This window comes from Abramis brama (genome assembly GCF_963993115.1).
Source record: "Abramis brama genome assembly, chromosome: 7".
Classification (NCBI taxonomy): Eukaryota; Metazoa; Chordata; class Actinopteri; order Cypriniformes; family Leuciscidae; genus Abramis; species Abramis brama.
Genome location: NC_139969.1, coordinates 25,559,700 through 25,578,312, shown reverse-complemented (window position 1 = coordinate 25,578,312; position 18,613 = coordinate 25,559,700). Strand labels below are relative to the sequence as shown.

The 18,613-nt window shown below is 38.8% G+C and overlaps 2 protein-coding genes across 3 annotated transcripts; both read right to left on the bottom strand.

Moving 5' to 3' along the window:
• Positions 1–473: 473 nt before the first annotated feature.
• Positions 474–13,200, bottom strand: agfg1b (ArfGAP with FG repeats 1b). Of its 2 annotated transcripts, XM_084120788.1 has the most exons (12): positions 12,871–13,198; positions 11,342–11,435; positions 11,146–11,261; positions 9,403–9,547; positions 9,125–9,281; positions 7,576–7,692; positions 5,883–6,024; positions 5,705–5,781; positions 5,533–5,628; positions 5,269–5,421; positions 4,920–5,008; positions 474–1,292 (listed from the first exon to the last, which is right to left on the bottom strand). In XM_084120788.1, exons 1-12 carry the CDS (start codon positions 13,035–13,037, stop codon positions 1,233–1,235), a joined length of 1,413 nt encoding a protein of 470 aa, XP_083976914.1. In that variant the 5' UTR covers positions 13,038–13,198; the 3' UTR covers positions 474–1,232. The 2 variants fall into 2 exon arrangements, with proteins under 2 accessions (XP_083976914.1, XP_083976915.1); XM_084120789.1 differs by lacking the exon at positions 7,576–7,692 and having other exon boundaries at positions 12,871–13,200.
• An 851-nt stretch (positions 13,201–14,051) lies between these two features.
• Positions 14,052–17,971, bottom strand: LOC311086205 (putative flap endonuclease 1 homolog). Its single transcript, XM_084118967.1, has 11 exons — positions 17,814–17,971; positions 17,470–17,545; positions 17,223–17,325; positions 17,057–17,111; positions 16,456–16,517; positions 16,198–16,334; positions 15,982–16,042; positions 15,704–15,835; positions 14,637–14,782; positions 14,426–14,567; positions 14,052–14,345 (listed from the first exon to the last, which is right to left on the bottom strand). The coding sequence occupies exons 1-11, from the start codon at positions 17,893–17,895 to the stop codon at positions 14,289–14,291; spliced, it is 1,053 nt and encodes a 350-aa protein (XP_083975093.1). The 5' UTR covers positions 17,896–17,971; the 3' UTR covers positions 14,052–14,288.
• Between the last annotated feature and the right edge of the window lie 642 nt (positions 17,972–18,613).

Below are 18,613 nucleotides of genomic sequence, written 5' to 3'. Positions count from 1 at the left end.
ATTATTATTTACATGTTCCTACTTTCTAACACTCTTAAAATACAGTTTCCACAATTTTGTTGTTGTTGTTGTTGCTGTGATTGCAGAGTCCCATTTTGGGTTCCCAACAGAACCTTTCAGTGCACAGTTCTTAAAAGAACCAATTTTCTTAGTGTGAAGAAAGTTTTAATAATCTAAAGAAAATGTTTCCCACTATAAAGAACCTATTGTTAAATGGAAAGGTTCCATGGATGTTAAACAGTTCTTTAATGAACCATCAATGCCACTAAATAACCTTTATTTTAAAGAGTGTCTAAGACAGTATGTGTAGTGGGGTGGGAGATAATATTCAAAAAAATTGACTACAAAAAACAAATGGATTTATTTCCTCAAATTATTCATACGTGATCACAATCAATAATTGAGAACTAAAAACTCTAGCTTTGCTCAATGAAGTGTAAAAAAAAAAAAAAAGCACAAACAGGCGCATGTAACACAGTAGTTAAAAATCATTTAATATTTTATACATATATTTATATATGTACACATTAACTTGTATTCCTTTAATGGTAACTTTTGATGTGGTCAAAAATCCATCGTTGGAGAACCCCGCAGGTCAGACCTGCCAATTTCCCAAGGTGCTCCCCGAGGGGAGATCATAGAAAGGCGTACTCTACCACTTACATCTACTCGGCCCGTTTGTGCTGTAGACACCTGCTTTATCTTGTGCTGAGCTCCTCTGCCTTTACAATAGGTGTCAGGTTTTAATCCAAACCATGTTTTCTTACCTCCTTGAGGCAATTAGCGGCGTCTATTCCTCCGACTGAACGAAAACATTTCTGCTAGAGCAGGTGCTAAGGACAAACTGAAGTTGTTTGTACAGCTAATCACAGCATCCCTAGACACCATTGTGTTCTGCTGTTTCCATCAGTTTCTCTCTGTGAATAACATGTTTTTAAAAGGATTACAAATGCTGATATGCACAAGGAGCTTACTTTCTAGGCATAAAACATTACTTATTGAGCTGAAGGCATAAATGAGGTGGGACAATCGTGGATTTTTGTCCAGAACACACCGGTGGGGTGGGGAAGGCCATCACCTGCGTATCCACAGCTCTTTCTCTAGAAATGTCAAAGACTCAGTGCAGTAAATACAAAACCTGAATACTTTCAGATTCTTGAAGACAATGTTTTAGAGCATTGGTGATGCGGAATGTGTGCATGATGCAGCTGAAATGTGGTGGGAAAAGCGCTTTAGAGAAAGGGGTTTGTGGAGGAACCTCCTGTTGGGTACGGTCCCGCCGGGCCTCCACCCTGAAGAGAAAACAAACGTAAGCATGAGAGTGGATAAAGAAACATTGTTCTAATGGTTCGATTCATAATTTCTGCCATCCAGCAAAAACATTGCAGATTTAGGCGCACATTATATCAAGTTAATTCTGCTTCAAATGATCATGATTATTGTGGATGAGAAGACTTGAGAACAGATTACTCATGTTAAATGCAGCGTAATTATAAGTGCAATAGATGTAAAACCATTAAGAGTCAGACCGCCATTAAGACCTTAAAGGTGCATTCAGTAGTTTGGTGCTAAATGTCTTTTTGAAGTGTCATCTGAATGGTATCAACTAAAAACCCTGAGTGAGAACCAAGTTGCTTCTTTTTTGTTCATCTATGTAAGGTAAGGGAATTAATGTAGATCGCTCTCTACATAAAACTCATCAGTATCAATGTAATTAATGCTGGTCACATAAAACTCAAAGACAATCATGATGATCCACATCAACAAATGGCAGTACAGCGTCTAACATTTAATTTTATATCATTAAATATTTAAGTTAATAACCTTTCATTTTTTTTCTGAGGGGGAGTGAGATCGGTGGCATGCCTAAATACCTAACATGCCTAAACAAACCCAATTAAGGTAGAAAACTCTTGATTCTGAATCAATTACACCAAATAAACTAGATGTAAATCGTTCTAAGTAAACAATGGGTCTCATTCACTAACTGTGCGTATGCAAGATTTGTGATTGAAATGTAGGAACAACTGAAAAAAAGTCATACACAAATCACATACCCTGGTCTTACAAATGTGTTAAGATGGAATTGTATATATATTTCATCTTAAATATTAATCATTAATCATAATCATCTTAATCATTACAGTAAAAGAGCAAGAAAAGGTGCTTGAGCTGTTTCCCCTGCATAAAGATGCAGATTTGCATATGTACAGCTGGTTAATCAGAGGTCTAAATCTGGGTCTGTGTTAAAGGTGTTTTTTGTTTTTGTTTTAACTTGTTTTGAGGATGGCACACTTGGCGTTATTTGAGGATTTTGCTGTGCATGCTCTCAGTCTTCTTTAGACAGCGTCATGTTTACTGAGAGAGAAGGAAGGAAAGGGTGTGCTCGAAAGCCCTTATATGGACATGGTTACGTGATCGCTCATTTAAAATACTCCAAATTCATTAACATTCCAACAAGGTTAAGAACAAATCCATGTGTGTAATATTAGGCGGAAACTTTCTGTGAGAAGTTCTCGTGTGCATATAAATACGAAATGAAATTAGCTGATTTTTCAACATGTGACGTAATTTCCACTGAAACAGGAAGCTAAACAGCTCCTCCCCTTTTTAAAAATATCCAATAGCGTTTCGTTCATATCACAGCTCAGCCAGAGCCGTTGAACTCGGCAAAGCCGCGTTTGACAGCTTATTGCAGCATATGACAGCCAGTCTGATAGATTCCCCTTTTAGATTTAATATGAAACGGTTACTAAAGCATAATCAGGGCTCTACGCTAACTTTTTTCCCAAGGAGTACATGTGCTCCTAAATGAAAAAATGTAGGAGCACACAAAGAAATATAGGAGCACAGTGAAAAAAGTTGATTAAACTGCTCAATTCATATGGATTAGTTTTATGATCTTTTTATGAACGTTTTTCGAAGCATCAAAGTGGTAGTTGTGTAGGCTGTCAATGGAGGGAAAGAAATCTCTCAATTTCATCAAAAAGTTCTTCATTTGTGTTCTGAAGATGAGTGAAAGTCTTACGGGTTTGGAACGACATGATGGAGAGTAATAAATGACAGATTTTCTATTTTGGGTGAACTAACGTTACCTGTTTAATAATTATGCAATTATTATTTTAACCTACTTCAAAATATATAAAAAGAATGAACACCTCAATAAAGGATAAAGTGCTAAAAACAAAACAAATGCCTGCTTGGTTTTTTCCTTTGCAGTACTTGCAGTAGCCTATATTAAGTTACATCAAAAATGAGCTTTTGTCGTCTTCCTGTCCTCAGTGTGGACTGTTTTGGTCGTAACTTCAGTTTATGCACTTGGTCTTTTGGTGGGACATAATTAAAATAAAATTTGGTGGGTTGCTAATAAAATTTTGATACTCATTTGCAAGTAGGCCTATTGATAGTGTGCGGGAGTTCATTATTTTGTTTTTTTTGCACTTGGTCTTTTGAGATAATGACTATAGGCTTCATACTGTGTTGCGCGTATCTAGCTCACTAAGTGTTTACTTTACTTTTTTTATGGTGTAGCGGCCTGTTTACACCTGGTCACTGCATACGTTTTTACTGATCAAAACGATTTCATGCGTTTTTACTGATCAAAACGATTCCATTTACACCTAGTCACATTGTGTGTTTTCGCAAAACTAAATCGGATCTTCTATTCCCGCGTTATATGCAGATTTAATGTAGGCCTAGTTCACGTCACCAAAAGCAACAGATATGACCAGCATTTTATTGATCATCATAAGCTCATTTCAAAATCAGCGATAGGAGAGAGCGACAGCAGCACTGGTAACCGTTAGCCTAATATCATTTCGTTTCTTTACTATTAATGAATATGATTGTGTGATGAGCACTGTGCTCGTAATTCGCGGCAGTTTTCGCGTTAGCTTGATGAATGGATCGCTCATCTGTCGTGATGCGTGTTGCAGTAGCGTCATCATATCTGGCTATAACATGACATATAGCCAATAACACGCTCTCACACGTTTATTTTTAGCACTGTTGGGAGGACTCTCTCACTTAAAATCCAGCAGTTCCCGCACATTCCCACACTATTTCAATGATTGGCTCAATGGTTGCGAATCGTCGCTCCCATTTGAATAAAGTTAAGCGCGTCATCAAATGTTCACATCACGCAGTTGCGACCCCGTCCTCTTGCTTGCTTTCCATGTGAAATCAATGCTTCGCTTCATCGCGCTGTTGTCTTCAGTGTATTGAGAACAGCCCGTCACTCGCGCACTGTGCTCGTAAATTATTTTTCAAGTTCGCACATAACTATTTTTAGGCGCAAATGCGAGTGAATTACTCGCACTGTAGAGCCCTGATAATGGTGAACATAATCATGCTGAGGACATGTTGTTTGAAAAGTGTGTAATTTATGTTAGTTCGAGCAAAACCAAACTTCATTTGACCCAATGGAAAGCATATTTAAACTTTTTGAATCGTTCCCTATCCCCTACATAGTGCATTATGTGCCATTCACCATATAGAAGTGACTGATTTCAGCTTCAGCATCCGTTTATAATGTAGGGGGTGGGACACTTCAGATTCTAGAGAGCATTTGATTGGACAGAAAATCTGAAGGGCAGGGTGATGTCATCAAAATCGTTGATCCATATTGGCCTAAGTGAGAGTCTGTAAATTTTGAACGCTTCTATCTACTAAAAGCAAATTTTGTCATTGTTTTGGAGCACACTAGCTTATAAATAACCTTAAGGCTAACATATTCATAAAAGCCCCCCAAAAAAGTTTGGAATGGACTTTAACAGTTGGAAATCAAGCAGCTTTGTCATAATTAAAGCAGAAATACCAGAGGGAGCCTTCAAGTCAGATTGAAAACCACTGCTTTAAAGCAATAAATAAAGAATATCCTTCACACTTAATATTTACTTCATAGCAACTGGCTTGCTTACCATGAATGGGTTGCTGGAGATCCCAGGTCCTGTGACCTGCTGCCCATAGTTGCCCATAGGTTTGGCCTGTCCGTAGGCTGGAAACCCCCCTGAGGAGGACCATACAAGAAGAAAGGCCATGGAGCTGGTGTGTTACATTAAAGACTGACCTCAACGCTAAAGCACTGAACCTGCTACTCCAACACATGCAACACCAAAACTCACATCAAAGCAGAAAAAGCAAAAAGAGTTGATGCTTAATACAATACAAACACAGCCTTTCTCATGAGTATGCATAAAAGAAAGGCATAAGCCACTGGGGGTTTGGGCCACCTCGCACTCACGAAAACACAAATATAGTCTCACATACCATTGGGCTGTTGGTGGTAGGCTGCAGGTGGGGGAAAGGGACCTTGGCCAGGGAATTGCTGCTGGAAGGTCCCACTAAAACTGGTTGGCAGGCAGAAACTGGTTGCGTTCCCAAAGCCAGCTGGCATGCTCATGGAGCCAGTGCCAAATGAGGCTAAAGTAAATAAAAGGAGACCAGAGGAGGAGTAGCATGTTTCATCTGCTCATTCCTTAAATGGACACACACATAACGAGCATGCTGATCTCGACCAAAGCGAGGTTTTACCTGAGGCGGCTGCTCTCCCATTGGTTTGGAATGGATTTGTAGACATGGGCTCCTGAACCATTCCAGCAGCCACGAATGGGTTTGTGGAGGGAGCAGCTGCATGATCAAAAGTCTCGAGTCAGTTTAAAAGACTTACATGTTAAAACTTACTTAAACGAATCTTAAAATCCACCTGCAAAACCCTGTTGCATGTTGGGTACTCCTGGTTGAGCTGGAGGTGCAGCAGCTCCTGGGACACCTCCATACACACTTTGGTAGTGCATTAACACACAAAAACATGTACATGAACAGACTAAAAGCAAGGTGGACTGTGCAGAGAATATACGGTCAGTAATGCAGTGATCTCTCACCCTTGTGAGCTCCCACTGGTAACGGTGGAACTGAGGACACTGTCAAGCTCAGCTAGGGCCGCGTAACGGTCCCCTCTCGATAAACTGCTCGGAGGCGGGGCAGGGGCCACATTGGGTAGTGGAGGAATGGATATGCCTCCTCCTGAATCGCATAAAGGTAGAGCTTAAATTTATACTCAGACTTATTGTATTAATTCATTGCGGTTGACCAATGTGCTGTACAAGAAGACACAAGTAACAAACATAACCATGAAATGCATTCAGGCAGTGGACAAACAGAGCATAAAAGAGTAAGGTATCAAACCACAGAATGTAAGCCTGGTGAAATAGGGTCATATAAACATGGGTCATGTAGGGGAAGTTCTGATTTGAATTGAGAGGCTGTTCCAAAGTTTTGGAGGGGCTGCGGTTTTTGGAAGAACTAAGGCTCTGTTTACACCTGGTGTTTTGGTCGATCGGATCACAAGTAGAAGAGGGAGACGCATACCCTGGTGTTTTAATCTGTCTCTTTTGTCCACTTTCAACCACTTCTATCCTGATTTCTTCGAGGGGAGGGTCTTTTTCAGACCTTTCGATCAAATGGATAAAATAAGCTTGCGCAATTTACAAATAAACTCTGACAGCCACAAGCCCACGCCGAACGCTGTGAGTGTGTGTTAGAAATCAGGAATGGTGAGAGAACATTGTGCTTGGTACATTTTTCGACTTCAAACTAAACTCTCCATCAGACCAAGAATCCCGTGTGGCTGGTGAGCTTCTCATAATGTTTACACATTAGGTCAGTAGACGGTCTTTTGTGGCTGAACGCATTCGACCACATGAACGTTTACACTACGAAAGCAATCCGGTAAAATGCGTTTTCGACTACCTCTGGAAGTGGTTGAAAGTGGACAAGCTCAAAACATTTTACACCCAGTTTACACCTGTATTTAGCGTCGTCCACTTGTGGTCCGATCGGGATCATGTCTATGTTCCCACAGCCCTATGTTCCCACAAATGGCCTACCCCTGACCCCACCCCTAAACCTACCCGTAACTGGGGTTTAGACAATGTTCCCACAAATGGCCTACCCCTGACCCCACCCCTAAACCTACCCATAACTGGGGTTTAGACAAATCGTAAAAAAAAAAAATTCTTAGAAATGTGGGAACATAGGGCCGTGGGAACATAGGGCTGACCCTGTCCGATCGACCAAAACGCATCTTTATACCAGGTGTAAACAGGGCCTAAAAGCCTCTGATTGTCAGACCTAAGACCTTGCACTGGGTGATGATCTATCAACAGTTCAGAGAGAAATGAGGGTGTTAAACCGTTCATGTTCTTAGATATGTACTCTTTGTATTCATGTTGGTTCCATCCATTTTCAAGAAAAATTCAAATGACTCTAAAAACTTCAAGTAATACATATTTTCCTTACACCTAGAATACAATATTGTTATTGTTAACTAGTGGTTTTCTTTTCAATATTTTTTTCTTTTCTTTTTCTTTTTAAATAAATTAAAAGATGCGGATAAAAAAAATAAGTGTCATTTCTTTTACCCATTATCTTCCTTAAATGACTGGTACAGTTCTGTTAAAGTAAGCCAGCAGCAACATAGGTGATATTTAGCCAATAACATTCTGTAACAACCATGACAGGAAATAGAAATACACGTGAATATAATGCACAATAGATGGGGGCAGGATGTGGTACCTGTGTGGGGTTGTTGAAGGGAAGGCTTTGAGGGGGGTGATGTGCCAAAATGTGACGGTCCACTGGCGTTTCCAAAGGAATCAAAATTGGCAAACTCTGTAGTGGAATTATTTTGTGCTATAGATAGCACAGGTTGAACAAAATGAACAGGACTCATGAGGAAAATTAAAGTGACAGTCTGAAATCATGGTTCTGACACAAATGTAGGCAAGCAAAAGCAAAACACTGAGCTGACTGACTTCATTCACAAATGGTTGTAGAGTAGGGTAGTTGAAATGACATTTAAAGGGATTGTTCATCCAAAAATTTAAATTCTGTCCTCATGTAGCATTTGATCTGTTTTTATTCATATAATGAAAGTCAGTGGGGTCCAAAACAACATTGGATCCCACAAACATACTTAAATAAATTATAAGTATCTTTTGTGTTCCACAGAAGAAAGAAAGTCAGACAGGTTTGAAACAAATTGAAAGTGAGAAAACTAGTGCTGCACGATTAATCGTATGGCAATCTCGATGTCAAGCCTACGCGATTATATGACGCAAAATGCTGCGATTTTATATTAAATAAACAAATTAGTGCTGTTAATGCAATTAACGCAGCATCTGTTAATTTTTGGCATCCTTTGGCTAGTGTTATGATCCCGCTCTTATTTCATGCAAATGCTTTTAAACCATTCATGCGCGATAAGACAAAAAAGAACGCGCTGTCAGTGAATGTCCTCCTGACACACACACACACACACACACGACCCACAGATAGACGCGCGCCAGTATCGCACAGACAGCGCGCAAGTATCAAGTTATCTTTCGCGGTAGAACGAACAACACACATGTATGCCAAAATGAACGCGCTGCCTGTGAATGTCCTGACTGTGACACACAGAAAGACTCGCGCTAATATCGTGCGTGCGCACAAAACAGCATGCCAGAATACAGTTCTCTTTCGAGTTTGAACGAACTATAAAACACACAATTATGCCAAAATTTCTTTTTGTCGAGTATCTTCATAACATAAGAGTAGTCATATGATGAACGTGAAGAGTTGTGACTCGTGAGAGAATGAGGCGCGTGTGAGATCCTCGTCTCTGACAGCAGCGGCTGGTCTTAAAGGGACAGTACACAGTAGCCACTAATTATATCTGTCGCTAAAGTTAATCAAAGAACAAAGGGAACAGAGAAAAACACTCACTGCTCTTGACTAAAGAACTTTTTTCTTTAGGCAGATTATCACTAATCTGTGTGTGCATTTATTTTCCTTACGAACCAAGCAAGTTGACTCATGAAACCATTTGTTTATTATATCGCAACCGCAATATTGACCTCTATTATCGCAATATGACATTTTCCCCAAATCGTGCAGCCCTAGAGAAAACTAATTTTCACAGAATTTTCATTTTGGGTGTACTATCCCTTTAAATAAATGACAAAAAGCAACAAGATGATTAGTAGTGACAAAACAATTAAAGGAACTTTCGACCGGCATCTAAATGACTCTTTTTTTATACATAAATTAGGGCTGTCAATGTATTAAAAATCTTAATGGTTACCTGAGGGCCTGTTAAAATGTGCAAAATTAGCAAAGTTTGAGGAGCTGGCAGTTTGAGTTTGAGGGGCAGCAAAAATATCTCCACCCAAGTCAGAGAGGAGGTCAAACTTCTTCTCCTGGCCTGCAGACTGGGCCTGAGCACGACTGGTCACTGGGGACTGAGACAGAAACGTGGGGAAGGCATGAAGAGAAAAGCAGGGCATAACCTGATTCCACAGAGAAGAAATAACTGTCCGAATGAAAGTACAAATGTGTGGGTGGTTGTGTGTAGGCAGTTACCTGGTTAGACGGAGTCTTGGTAAGATGCAGGGTTTTGAGGGGCTGGGGAAGAACCTCTGGGGTGCTACTGGTACTGCTAGCAGATGAACCAGATATTGAGGCCTGCACAGAAGCTATCACCCTGGCTTGTTCAGGGGGAACATACCTGCAAATGACGGTGACACAGTAATAAAGCTGTTAATTTGTAGGTCAACCCGGAAGGCTAATTTGCCATGGGCTCCCTTGGGATTTTATGAGTTTTTAGAATAGAGGTTTTTGATTTAGTAGTTTAAAAAAAAGTCTGTGCATGATTAACATGACAGGGCTTTGTTCTACAACATAATTTACACAGTCGTATGAATTACCCTTCAAAACTTTGGGGTAGGTGAGATGTTTTAATGTTTTTGAAAGAAGTCTATTATGCTGCACTTATTTGAGGACTACTCTTACACTGAAATCCACCATTCTAAAATCCCATTAGAAACACCTGAGGGAACTCATGGCCTGCCAATGCTGCCAATTCTTTTCTTTTTTTTATGGAATATTGCAGTATATTGCAGTATTTAGTATAAATGATTTATCCGTTCACATCATTATTATTTTTAATTATGTGCCCTCATAATCTTTAATCAAAATAACTTCCCCTTTCTCTTGCAGCATCATCTCTTCTTTGATGATGTGTTTACTGGTGTGAGGGCGGGACAACCTGTCACTCACATGACATCAAAGCAAGAGCAAACCACAATCATCCAATCAATTCCTGATGGACAAAATCAGGATCTGTTCTACATTTTTTCTTGTTCAAGAAGCCGTTTCACTTGGATATACTTCAGAATAGGGGAAAAAAGACTAATCGCAACTTCCGCTTCATGTCAAATTTAAAGCAGAGGTTCTCAGAGTTGGGGGATTGGAGGAACTGTTGGTAAGATTTTATTATGCTCACCAAGGTTGTATTTACTTGATCAAAAATACAGAAAAAAAATATATTGTGAAATATTATTACAATTTAAATGTAGTTAAAATGTAGTTTATTCTTGTGATGTCAAAGCTGAACTTTCAGCATCATTACTCCAGTCTTCAGTGTCACATGATCCTTCAGAAGTCATTCTAAGATGCTTATTTGGTCTTATTATTATCATCAATGCTGAAAACAGTTTATTGTGGAAACCATCTTTTTTTTTTTTTTTTTTTAAGGATTCTTTGGATGAATAATGAATAGAAAGATGAAGCATTTATTTGAAATAGAAATCTTTTGTAACATTATAAAAATGTCTTTACTGTCACTTTTGATCAATTTAATGCATCCTTAAAAGTATTCATTTCTTTCAAACCACCAAACAAAGAAAGTCTGACTCCAAAATTTGAATGGTAGTGTATATGCTATGGGTAAGAATTATTTTATTTACAGTATGCAAATTCATAAACTGTAAATCTATAACTGCGTTGGAAGTAATTTTTTTGTGGCATTTTTGGTCTGTGAGCTGACAGATAATGTCTTTTTGCCTTTACTGAGACAGGACAGTATAGATTTAGTATTTAAGTGTGATTTCCTGATTCCACCGATGAGATTTCCATCAGAATTTATTGAAGAACCTCTGTATGAAAATGAACAGCTTTATTGCACTACAATAGCAATAATGCCACCGGAAATGCATGATCTCAAAAGCATTTTGCACATAAGACATGTGTACAAAGCAAAAAACAACAGGCTACACAGAAACACGTGTCACAAAAGGAGGATGGATCTGACCAGAGACTCCTTACCATCTTTTCTTCTCATATTTCTCCTGAAGAAACTCTTTGACTTTCTGAGGTTCACGGAAATCTGGGATCACAGAGCTCTTGTCATCATACAACCCCAGCCAGATGTGTTTGCAGACCTGAGCACAAAAAAAAAGAGAGAATATTTAGAGGAGCCTCAGTATGTGCATAGACTGTAATGTGTTAAAGCGTATTGTACCTCATTGCTGTGTTTTTGTAAGAACTCGATTTCCTGTTGGGTGAAAGTTGTCATAGAAATGGACTTCACTCTGTGTGGAGGGTTGATGCCTCGTCTGGGATACAAATCAAATGACAAACATCACAGATTGGTCACTGCAGAGACAAGACTAAACTCTGAGAAGTTGGCGATCCCTAATTATGGCAGTCGTACATTATTAGTGGTGCTTATATTTGTTATTCTTCTGGATAAAAAGTATTTCCACTATAAGCACATATGATACCTCAATTTATGAAATTTGAAGAAAAATGTTCTATGACTTTTCTAAATGATCATATTTAGATTTTGCCGGCAGATAAAAAAATGAATTAATAATTATTAAAAAATGTAATATATAAAAATGTAAAATAATTGTTATACATTTGAATCATTATAATTGACTCAAGGCAGTGTACTAGCACTGTTCAGACCCCTGCGGCTCTGTTTGGGGCCCCTGTCATATTCAGTCATATTTCGGCAACAGAATGTCATAAAGACACTGACCTCGAGGGTGGCTCTTTTGACTTAGGACCTTAAATTGAGGTCCTGTGGAGCCCCAAAGCCCTATGAGGGCCCCCGTCATATTTAGGCACCATAATGTCATAAGGACACTGACATCAGGGGAGGCGCTTTTGACTTTGAACCTTAAACTGAGACCCCATGTGGAGTCACATTTTTTAATCTGTCTCTGGGGGCCCCCGGAGGCCCTTGTGGAGCCCCTGTCATATTTAGTCGTATTTTGGCACCATAATGTCATAATGACACTGACATCAGGGGCGGCACTTTTGACTTAGAACCTTAAATTGAGACCCCATGTCGAGTCCCACAGCCCTCTGGGGGCCCCCGGAGGCCCTTGTGGAGCCCGTCATATTTAGTCGTATTTCGGCACCATAATGTCATAACGACACGGACATCAGGGGCGGCGCTTTTGACTTAGAACTGTAAATCTAGGTTCCAGTGTGGAGCCCCAAAAGCCCTCTGGTGGTCACTGTTGGCCCCTGTCATTACTCTGCACCAAAATGTCATAGAGACATCATCTTACCAGGCAATGAACTGAGACCCCATGTGCACTACCTGGGGCCCAAATCTCAGCACCACAACATCATACCATCATTTTCACTAGTGGCATTTTCTGCAAGTTGAATACCATTTTTCAGTTTATCTAGTTATGAAAATATTTTACGCATAAGCAGCTGCAATGTTTAAACATGGGTGTGTCACACATTTACACAGTACTTTATGAACACACACACACACAATTTTAGCCAAATGGCACAGACGTCACACCGTCTTATTTGAGACGGATCGTGAAGTTCGGCTGTTCTGGCTCTGAATCTATTTTTGTGAAAGCTGATGTTATGATGATGTTAGAGACAGCTGGGACACATTCTGCAGATGATCTCTCGGATGGGAGGGGTTGTTAGGCGTCTGCCCATACAGACTCTTGAGGAGAAAAACAACAAGTTCGTTCACCATCTGTGTGAATATGAAGGGCCTCGTTATAAACTTACAGTATTCCGGAACAGGTGGTGCACACAAACGAGCCCACTGTCATGTTGGCGTAGGTCGGGCCGCGCTGATCGCAATCAAAGCATTTCCTATTAGGAGGCAGGCTGGTCATCTCCCGCAGCATCTTCAAGTGTTTCTCCTCCTGTTTTCGCTTGGCACTCGCCGCCATCACGAAATAATAAAGCTGTCGAGTCTAGGGCAGGTGAAGCTGGAGGTTATGGGTAAATCTAGTGCATAAACACAACCGGCAGCGCTGGAAAATCGTTCCACATAGGACAGCCAGGAATAGCCATAAACGTCCTGTTCTTCACTGGACTGATGTGGAGCGCTACAGGCCATACATGTCAATGCTGCCATCTACTGCACTGGAGAGAAACGCCTCTACTGTATGGAACATGGTCAAAAACATGAGTTAAATGAGTGTATTAATATTTAATTGTAAACGAGAGCCTGACACCCTGATGTCCACATTCATGTTTCACGGTATTTACATCATGGCACTCGCTTAGGGGTCAAGACATGTGTTCCTCAGTGCAAAAGAGACCGAAGAAAATAAGCAGTTTTAAAGAAAAGCATGTTCTATACTTTGTGTTTATATTTGTTCTTTAATATTAGAAATACTCATATTATTTACTTTAATATTAGACAACTATTTAGTATTTTCAACTTACAGTATTACAGTATTTAAGACCATTTAGCCTTTTGTAATCATGTCCACAGTTTTTTTTGTGTGTGTGCGTTCATACATCAAGTATACAAAGGAAAAAACGTTAAAAATGGAAAAGACCACCAGAGGGTTAAATAACACACAATGAAACGTCATAGGAACAGAAAAGCCATGTTATTGTGTCACTATGGTATCCCGACCAAAAACATGGTATTATCATGGTGCTTTCTTATGTATTATGCACTGAATGATTCCCATATTCAAACATCATGGTAATGTACAGAATATGGTATCCCTAGGTACTTTAAAGATTACCATGGTATTGCAAAAAAAAAACCAAAAAAAAAAACCATGACATTACCAAGTTACCATGTCCGAAAAACATGATATTAGCTTGGTACTTAGTAGTTTTTAGATGGATCATATACAAATACAAAGGACAAACACACTCTCTCACTCTCACTCTCACTCTCACTCTCTCTCTCATAATGTAATAATACATCATAAAGCACAGTATACATTTAGAAATAAAATGAGGTTTACTGTAATTTAATACAGGCTCCCAAACATAAAAGTTACAAGCATTATTTAAAAACTTTAAAATCTTGGCACTTGTTTTACATTATTTTGCCATTTGAACATAATAAAATACTAAAATATCTAAAACAGATCGATGCCATTATACTTTTAACTCTTCTGTCCACATGATGGTTTGATCAATGCTTTAAGATCCAAGATTGAAAATGGTCCGTCTTATTCAATTTTTGATTGTTTTCTCCCACTGGATCCTCCCACAGCTGCAGATTCAGCCTAGATAAAGAAGTCAAGACTGTTCGTTACAATGTTCAAGCAATCAATCGATTTACAATACTTCTAAACTGATATCTAACCTTTCTCTTTCGTGTTGCAGGGAAATAATCTTCAAGTCGTGACTGTATAGTTAGGCCCATTTTCCCATCCACCTCCCTCTGCTTCCTTCTCTTAGAGAGAGACTCGCGAAACTTCCTCATGCGTCCCCGCACCCTTTCCTCCCTTAAAGAGTGAATAGGGTCACATACCCAAATCTCAGATACTATTAAACATCAGAACATAGAGACATACTTCAAAGGCTTCTCCTTGCACAGGAACTGCACCAGACCCTCTTCATCAGGCTCACTCCAGGCCAGAACAGGGTCGTCAATTTGTGGTGTTTCAAAAAACAGCTTCCGGGCGTCCTTGTACTGCCAGTTTGGAGGGATAGGGTGTGTCTGTAAGAATTGACAGTCAAAGTAGCCTTTATTTTTGGTTTACGAAAAAGTTTTCCACAGATAAATGAAAATCATATTGTAGAAAGCAAATGAGGGTGAATAAGTCATTACAAAACTATCAGAATGCTGTCACCATGGAATCAAAATGGACAATTCTTATCCAGAATTTGGTGTTTGTACCCTTCAGAAGGTCAAAGGTTACACCATAGAATTCAAAAGGGTGTCCTTTTTTTAACATGACTGTATCTGTTGATTTCTTGAACGCAATGGCCAATCAGACATGTCTGAGTTAGAATCCACTCACTGCACAAAACGCCAGAGTTTTTGTACTGCACGCTCGCAAATCCAACACACGTTGAATGACAGGGAACACATGGTATCATTTCATTTCAATCGAATGCAATGATTGAACGAACATTTTATGGTCCTACGCCTTTCACAGATTATATATAAATACATTTAGACCGCTTAACATAGTGATTGCTATCAGGATATGAGGAGACTTTCAACCACCATAACAAAATAATTGTCTGTAGCTAATCTACTATTGCAGCTTTAACTTTTAACAAACAAAGTGTAGACATTATGTAGGCTAATAAATAAAAGATTGATTGTACATTGTGAGTCTATAAGGGGTCAGAAAGCTCTCGGATTTCATCAAAAATATCTTAATTTGTGTTCCAAAGACGAACGAAGGTCTTACGGGTTTGGAACGACATGAGAGTGAGTATTTAATGACAGAATTTGAAACTATTTCATGACTTTCTATTTAAATGTGTTTCTGAGGAGGATGCGCATCTAGATGGTTTACCCTCCTCCTATGATAATAGGGAATAAAAGACAATCCCAATTTCCATTTCATGTCGACTTTAGCAGGGCTTGATTTATTTGGTTAATATGATTTTTTTTCCAAACAAGTACCTTTCTGTTGACATGTTCCATCACACCCTCTATTGTATGATGTTGTTTAATAAGCTTCAATGCCCGACTCGGCCCAAGACCCCCAATCTTATCACAGTAGTCACAGCCCAGCAAGATACACAGGTCAACAAACTAGGAAAGAGACACAGAAAGATAAATTAAACAAACACACTTTTGGTTTTAAAAGTCCTGTTCTTTTGGATCTTTTCTACAAATGCCTTACCAAAAAAAAAAAAAAAGGTAAATCAATTAATGATCAGAAATTCTGAATGTTTTACCTGTTCATATGTCAGCTGTAGAGCTTTCAATAGCTTTGGTAAGGAGTACTCTGTCACCTCACTGTGAGAGAAATGATTTAAGGACAAAACCATGATAGCTATTGCTGTATGTCTTTCTACAGAAGTGTTGAAATGCCTTACTGTACAATGTAACATTTAATGTTCTCCTGCAAAATCTATAATCAGAGTGGGGAATTAATTTGACTTTAATCTCACCTGTCTCTCTTTGCATTGAGCTGTCGGAGAAGAACAGTCCCTCCAAATGCCAGTGTGTCCATGTCCTCTGAGGCTACAGCATTAACTGTGCCACTTTTGACCAGGTGGGCACACAGTGCCTCTGCTTCACCTGGAGCCTGACATTCAAAGTGATGTCAAAATAAGTCAAACAGGAACCCCTCAAATTCATATGATGGAGTAGTTATTTGTATAACGCTAACTAAATTAAATAGGAAACAAAAGAAAAAAATAAAATACCTGGATACACGGCACACCCATGAGCTTTAGGAGACGTAGGCACTCTTGTTTAGAGTTGGACCCTAAAAAAGTGCAAAACAATGTGCATAAATATCATAGTCACCAGCAAATTGGGAATAGTGATGAGTAGAAACAACATGAAACTATACAATATATATTTATAAGACTTTAAGATATATTAAGAATGTTTTCTATTTCAAATAAATGCTGTTATTTTGAGCTTCCTGTTCATCAGAAAATCCTGAAAAAATGTATAAGTTTCCACAAAAACATTAAGCAGCACAACTGTTTTCAACATTGATAATAATAATAAGAAATGTTTCTTAAGGAACCAAATCATCATATTAGACTGATTTCTGAAGGATCATGTGACACTGAAGACTGGTGTAATGATGCTGAAAATTCAGCTTTACATCACAGGAATGAAATAAAAAATAATAATTTATAAAAAAAAGTTATTTTAAATTCTAATCATATTTCACAATATTACTGCTTTTATTGTATTTTGGATCAAATAAACGCAGCCTTGGTGACCATTCCTTCAAAAGAGACTTATTGACCCCGAACTTTTAAAGCGTATAATGTTTACATCGCCACACACCTGTGTTGGGGCTCTGCGAGCTGTTATAGCCAGTGATTTGAGCTCTTTTCTCCAGCTAGAGGAATTAAAATATATGGCATATTATTAAACACATACTGTAACTGGATTATATCATTATTATATGTATGTAATTATTAAATAATTTTATTAGAACGCATCTTCTCACCACGGCTCTCTTTTGACTGGGCGGTCTGCCATCAAGTACAAAGACAGGCTTGATGTCGTGCTCCAGGAAAGTAAGAGTGCGGTAAAACAAGCCTGTGAGAGGGCTGCAACATCAGATGTTCATATTTGTAAGATAAAACACACACACACACACACACACACACACCGACACATATATGATAGAAGATCACAAGATTTACAAAAGAGAACAGACAATTAATTTTTGATCAATTCATTTTTATTCAGACCTTAGCTTCAGATGGCTGGGGAGAGCTGTGCGAAACTGATTGACCACAATAGATGTATCTAGTGCGATAATCTTCCCTGGATCACAGAGACATGACAGTTGTTACAGATTTTAGGCAAACATAAGTTAACAGAACAAAAAGATTTTTGAGTAACGTTAGATGACAACTAACGTTAACTCCGAAGTGTACATTCGAGATACATTTTTCGGCCTGTCAACTGCTTTTCTTACGGTTTTCTCTTCTTTATACATGACAATACATTATTGTTTAGCCTATTCTTTTTTTACTTCGGTTTCCCCAATAAGCTTTTCTGTTACATTTTAACTGTAATGCATTGATCTTACCCGAATAATCACCGATCTCTTTGTTGCGCATAGACGCTGGAGCGTCAAAATGAATTAAATGCGCTAACTTTGTAATCCCCATTTTAAATAAAAAATGGTAGGACTGATGTTATTGTCCTTCGTTCATCACACAGCTTCATTTCCGTATGGTCGCAGTGCTCACGTGGTTGCCATGGTAACATAGCGCTGATAGGCCACTACTGTTTGACGTCACCAACTCGTTTCGCGACCATAGATGTATGTACATAGAATTCTCATTACCGGCTGTTTTTATATGGAATGAAAAAGACTGGCAAAAATCCAAACCACACGTGCGTACTGCTTAAAAATGTGCGATCAAAAGAGACACTCTCAAAAAAACAAAAACAAAAAACAAACTACAAGTGCACAAATCAATACCATATGTGAGTAGTTGTACGCTCAAAACAGATACAGATATGACATTTGCTTTGTTTTTGACAGTCTTTTTTATTCCATATTTCTATGGGCCGCTATACATAACATGTTCCATAGCATATTGGAACGGTCAAAGCTGGTCCTTGAACATTCAAGAGCAATTTGATTTAGCATCTGCAACTGTAGTCCCCCCTGAAAATCTAGTTTTTAATATTGTGGTGTTTAATGTGGTTTAAGACAAACCATGTGCAAATTCATAAGTCAACACCATTGCTGAGTATTATTTCTCCTTAAAACTGCAGTGAATTTGCTGGTGTTTCTGACTTCACAAACTACCTTGTAACCAATCACTTCAACATGTGACGGTCTAAAAGTGGATCTCTGAGCTGGTGTGAGTGAGTGGA

What these genes read in the sequence shown, in the direction of transcription:
- agfg1b (XM_084120788.1), bottom strand. Translation starts at nt 13,037, where the DNA reads ATGGCGGCGAGTGCCAAGCGAAAACAGGAGGAGAAACACTTGAAGATG. An exon ending in TACAAAAACACAGCAATGAG is followed by an intron (nt 11,262 to 11,341) that starts GTACAATACGCT and finishes TTTTGTGCTCAG; the next exon opens with GTCTGCAAACACATCTGGCT. An exon ending in AAATATGAGAAGAAAAGATG is followed by an intron (nt 9,548 to 11,145) that starts GTAAGGAGTCTC and finishes CGTCATTTGCAG; the next exon opens with GTATGTTCCCCCTGAACAAG.
- LOC311086205 (XM_084118967.1), bottom strand. Translation starts at nt 17,895, where the DNA reads ATGGGGATTACAAAGTTAGCGCATTTAATTCATTTTGACGCTCCAGCG. An exon ending in AGAGATCGGTGATTATTCGG is followed by an intron (nt 17,546 to 17,813) that starts GTAAGATCAATG and finishes TCTGTGATCCAG; the next exon opens with GGAAGATTATCGCACTAGAT. An exon ending in TGGGTGTGCCGTGTATCCAG is followed by an intron (nt 16,335 to 16,455) that starts GTATTTTATTTT and finishes TTTGAATGTCAG; the next exon opens with GCTCCAGGTGAAGCAGAGGC.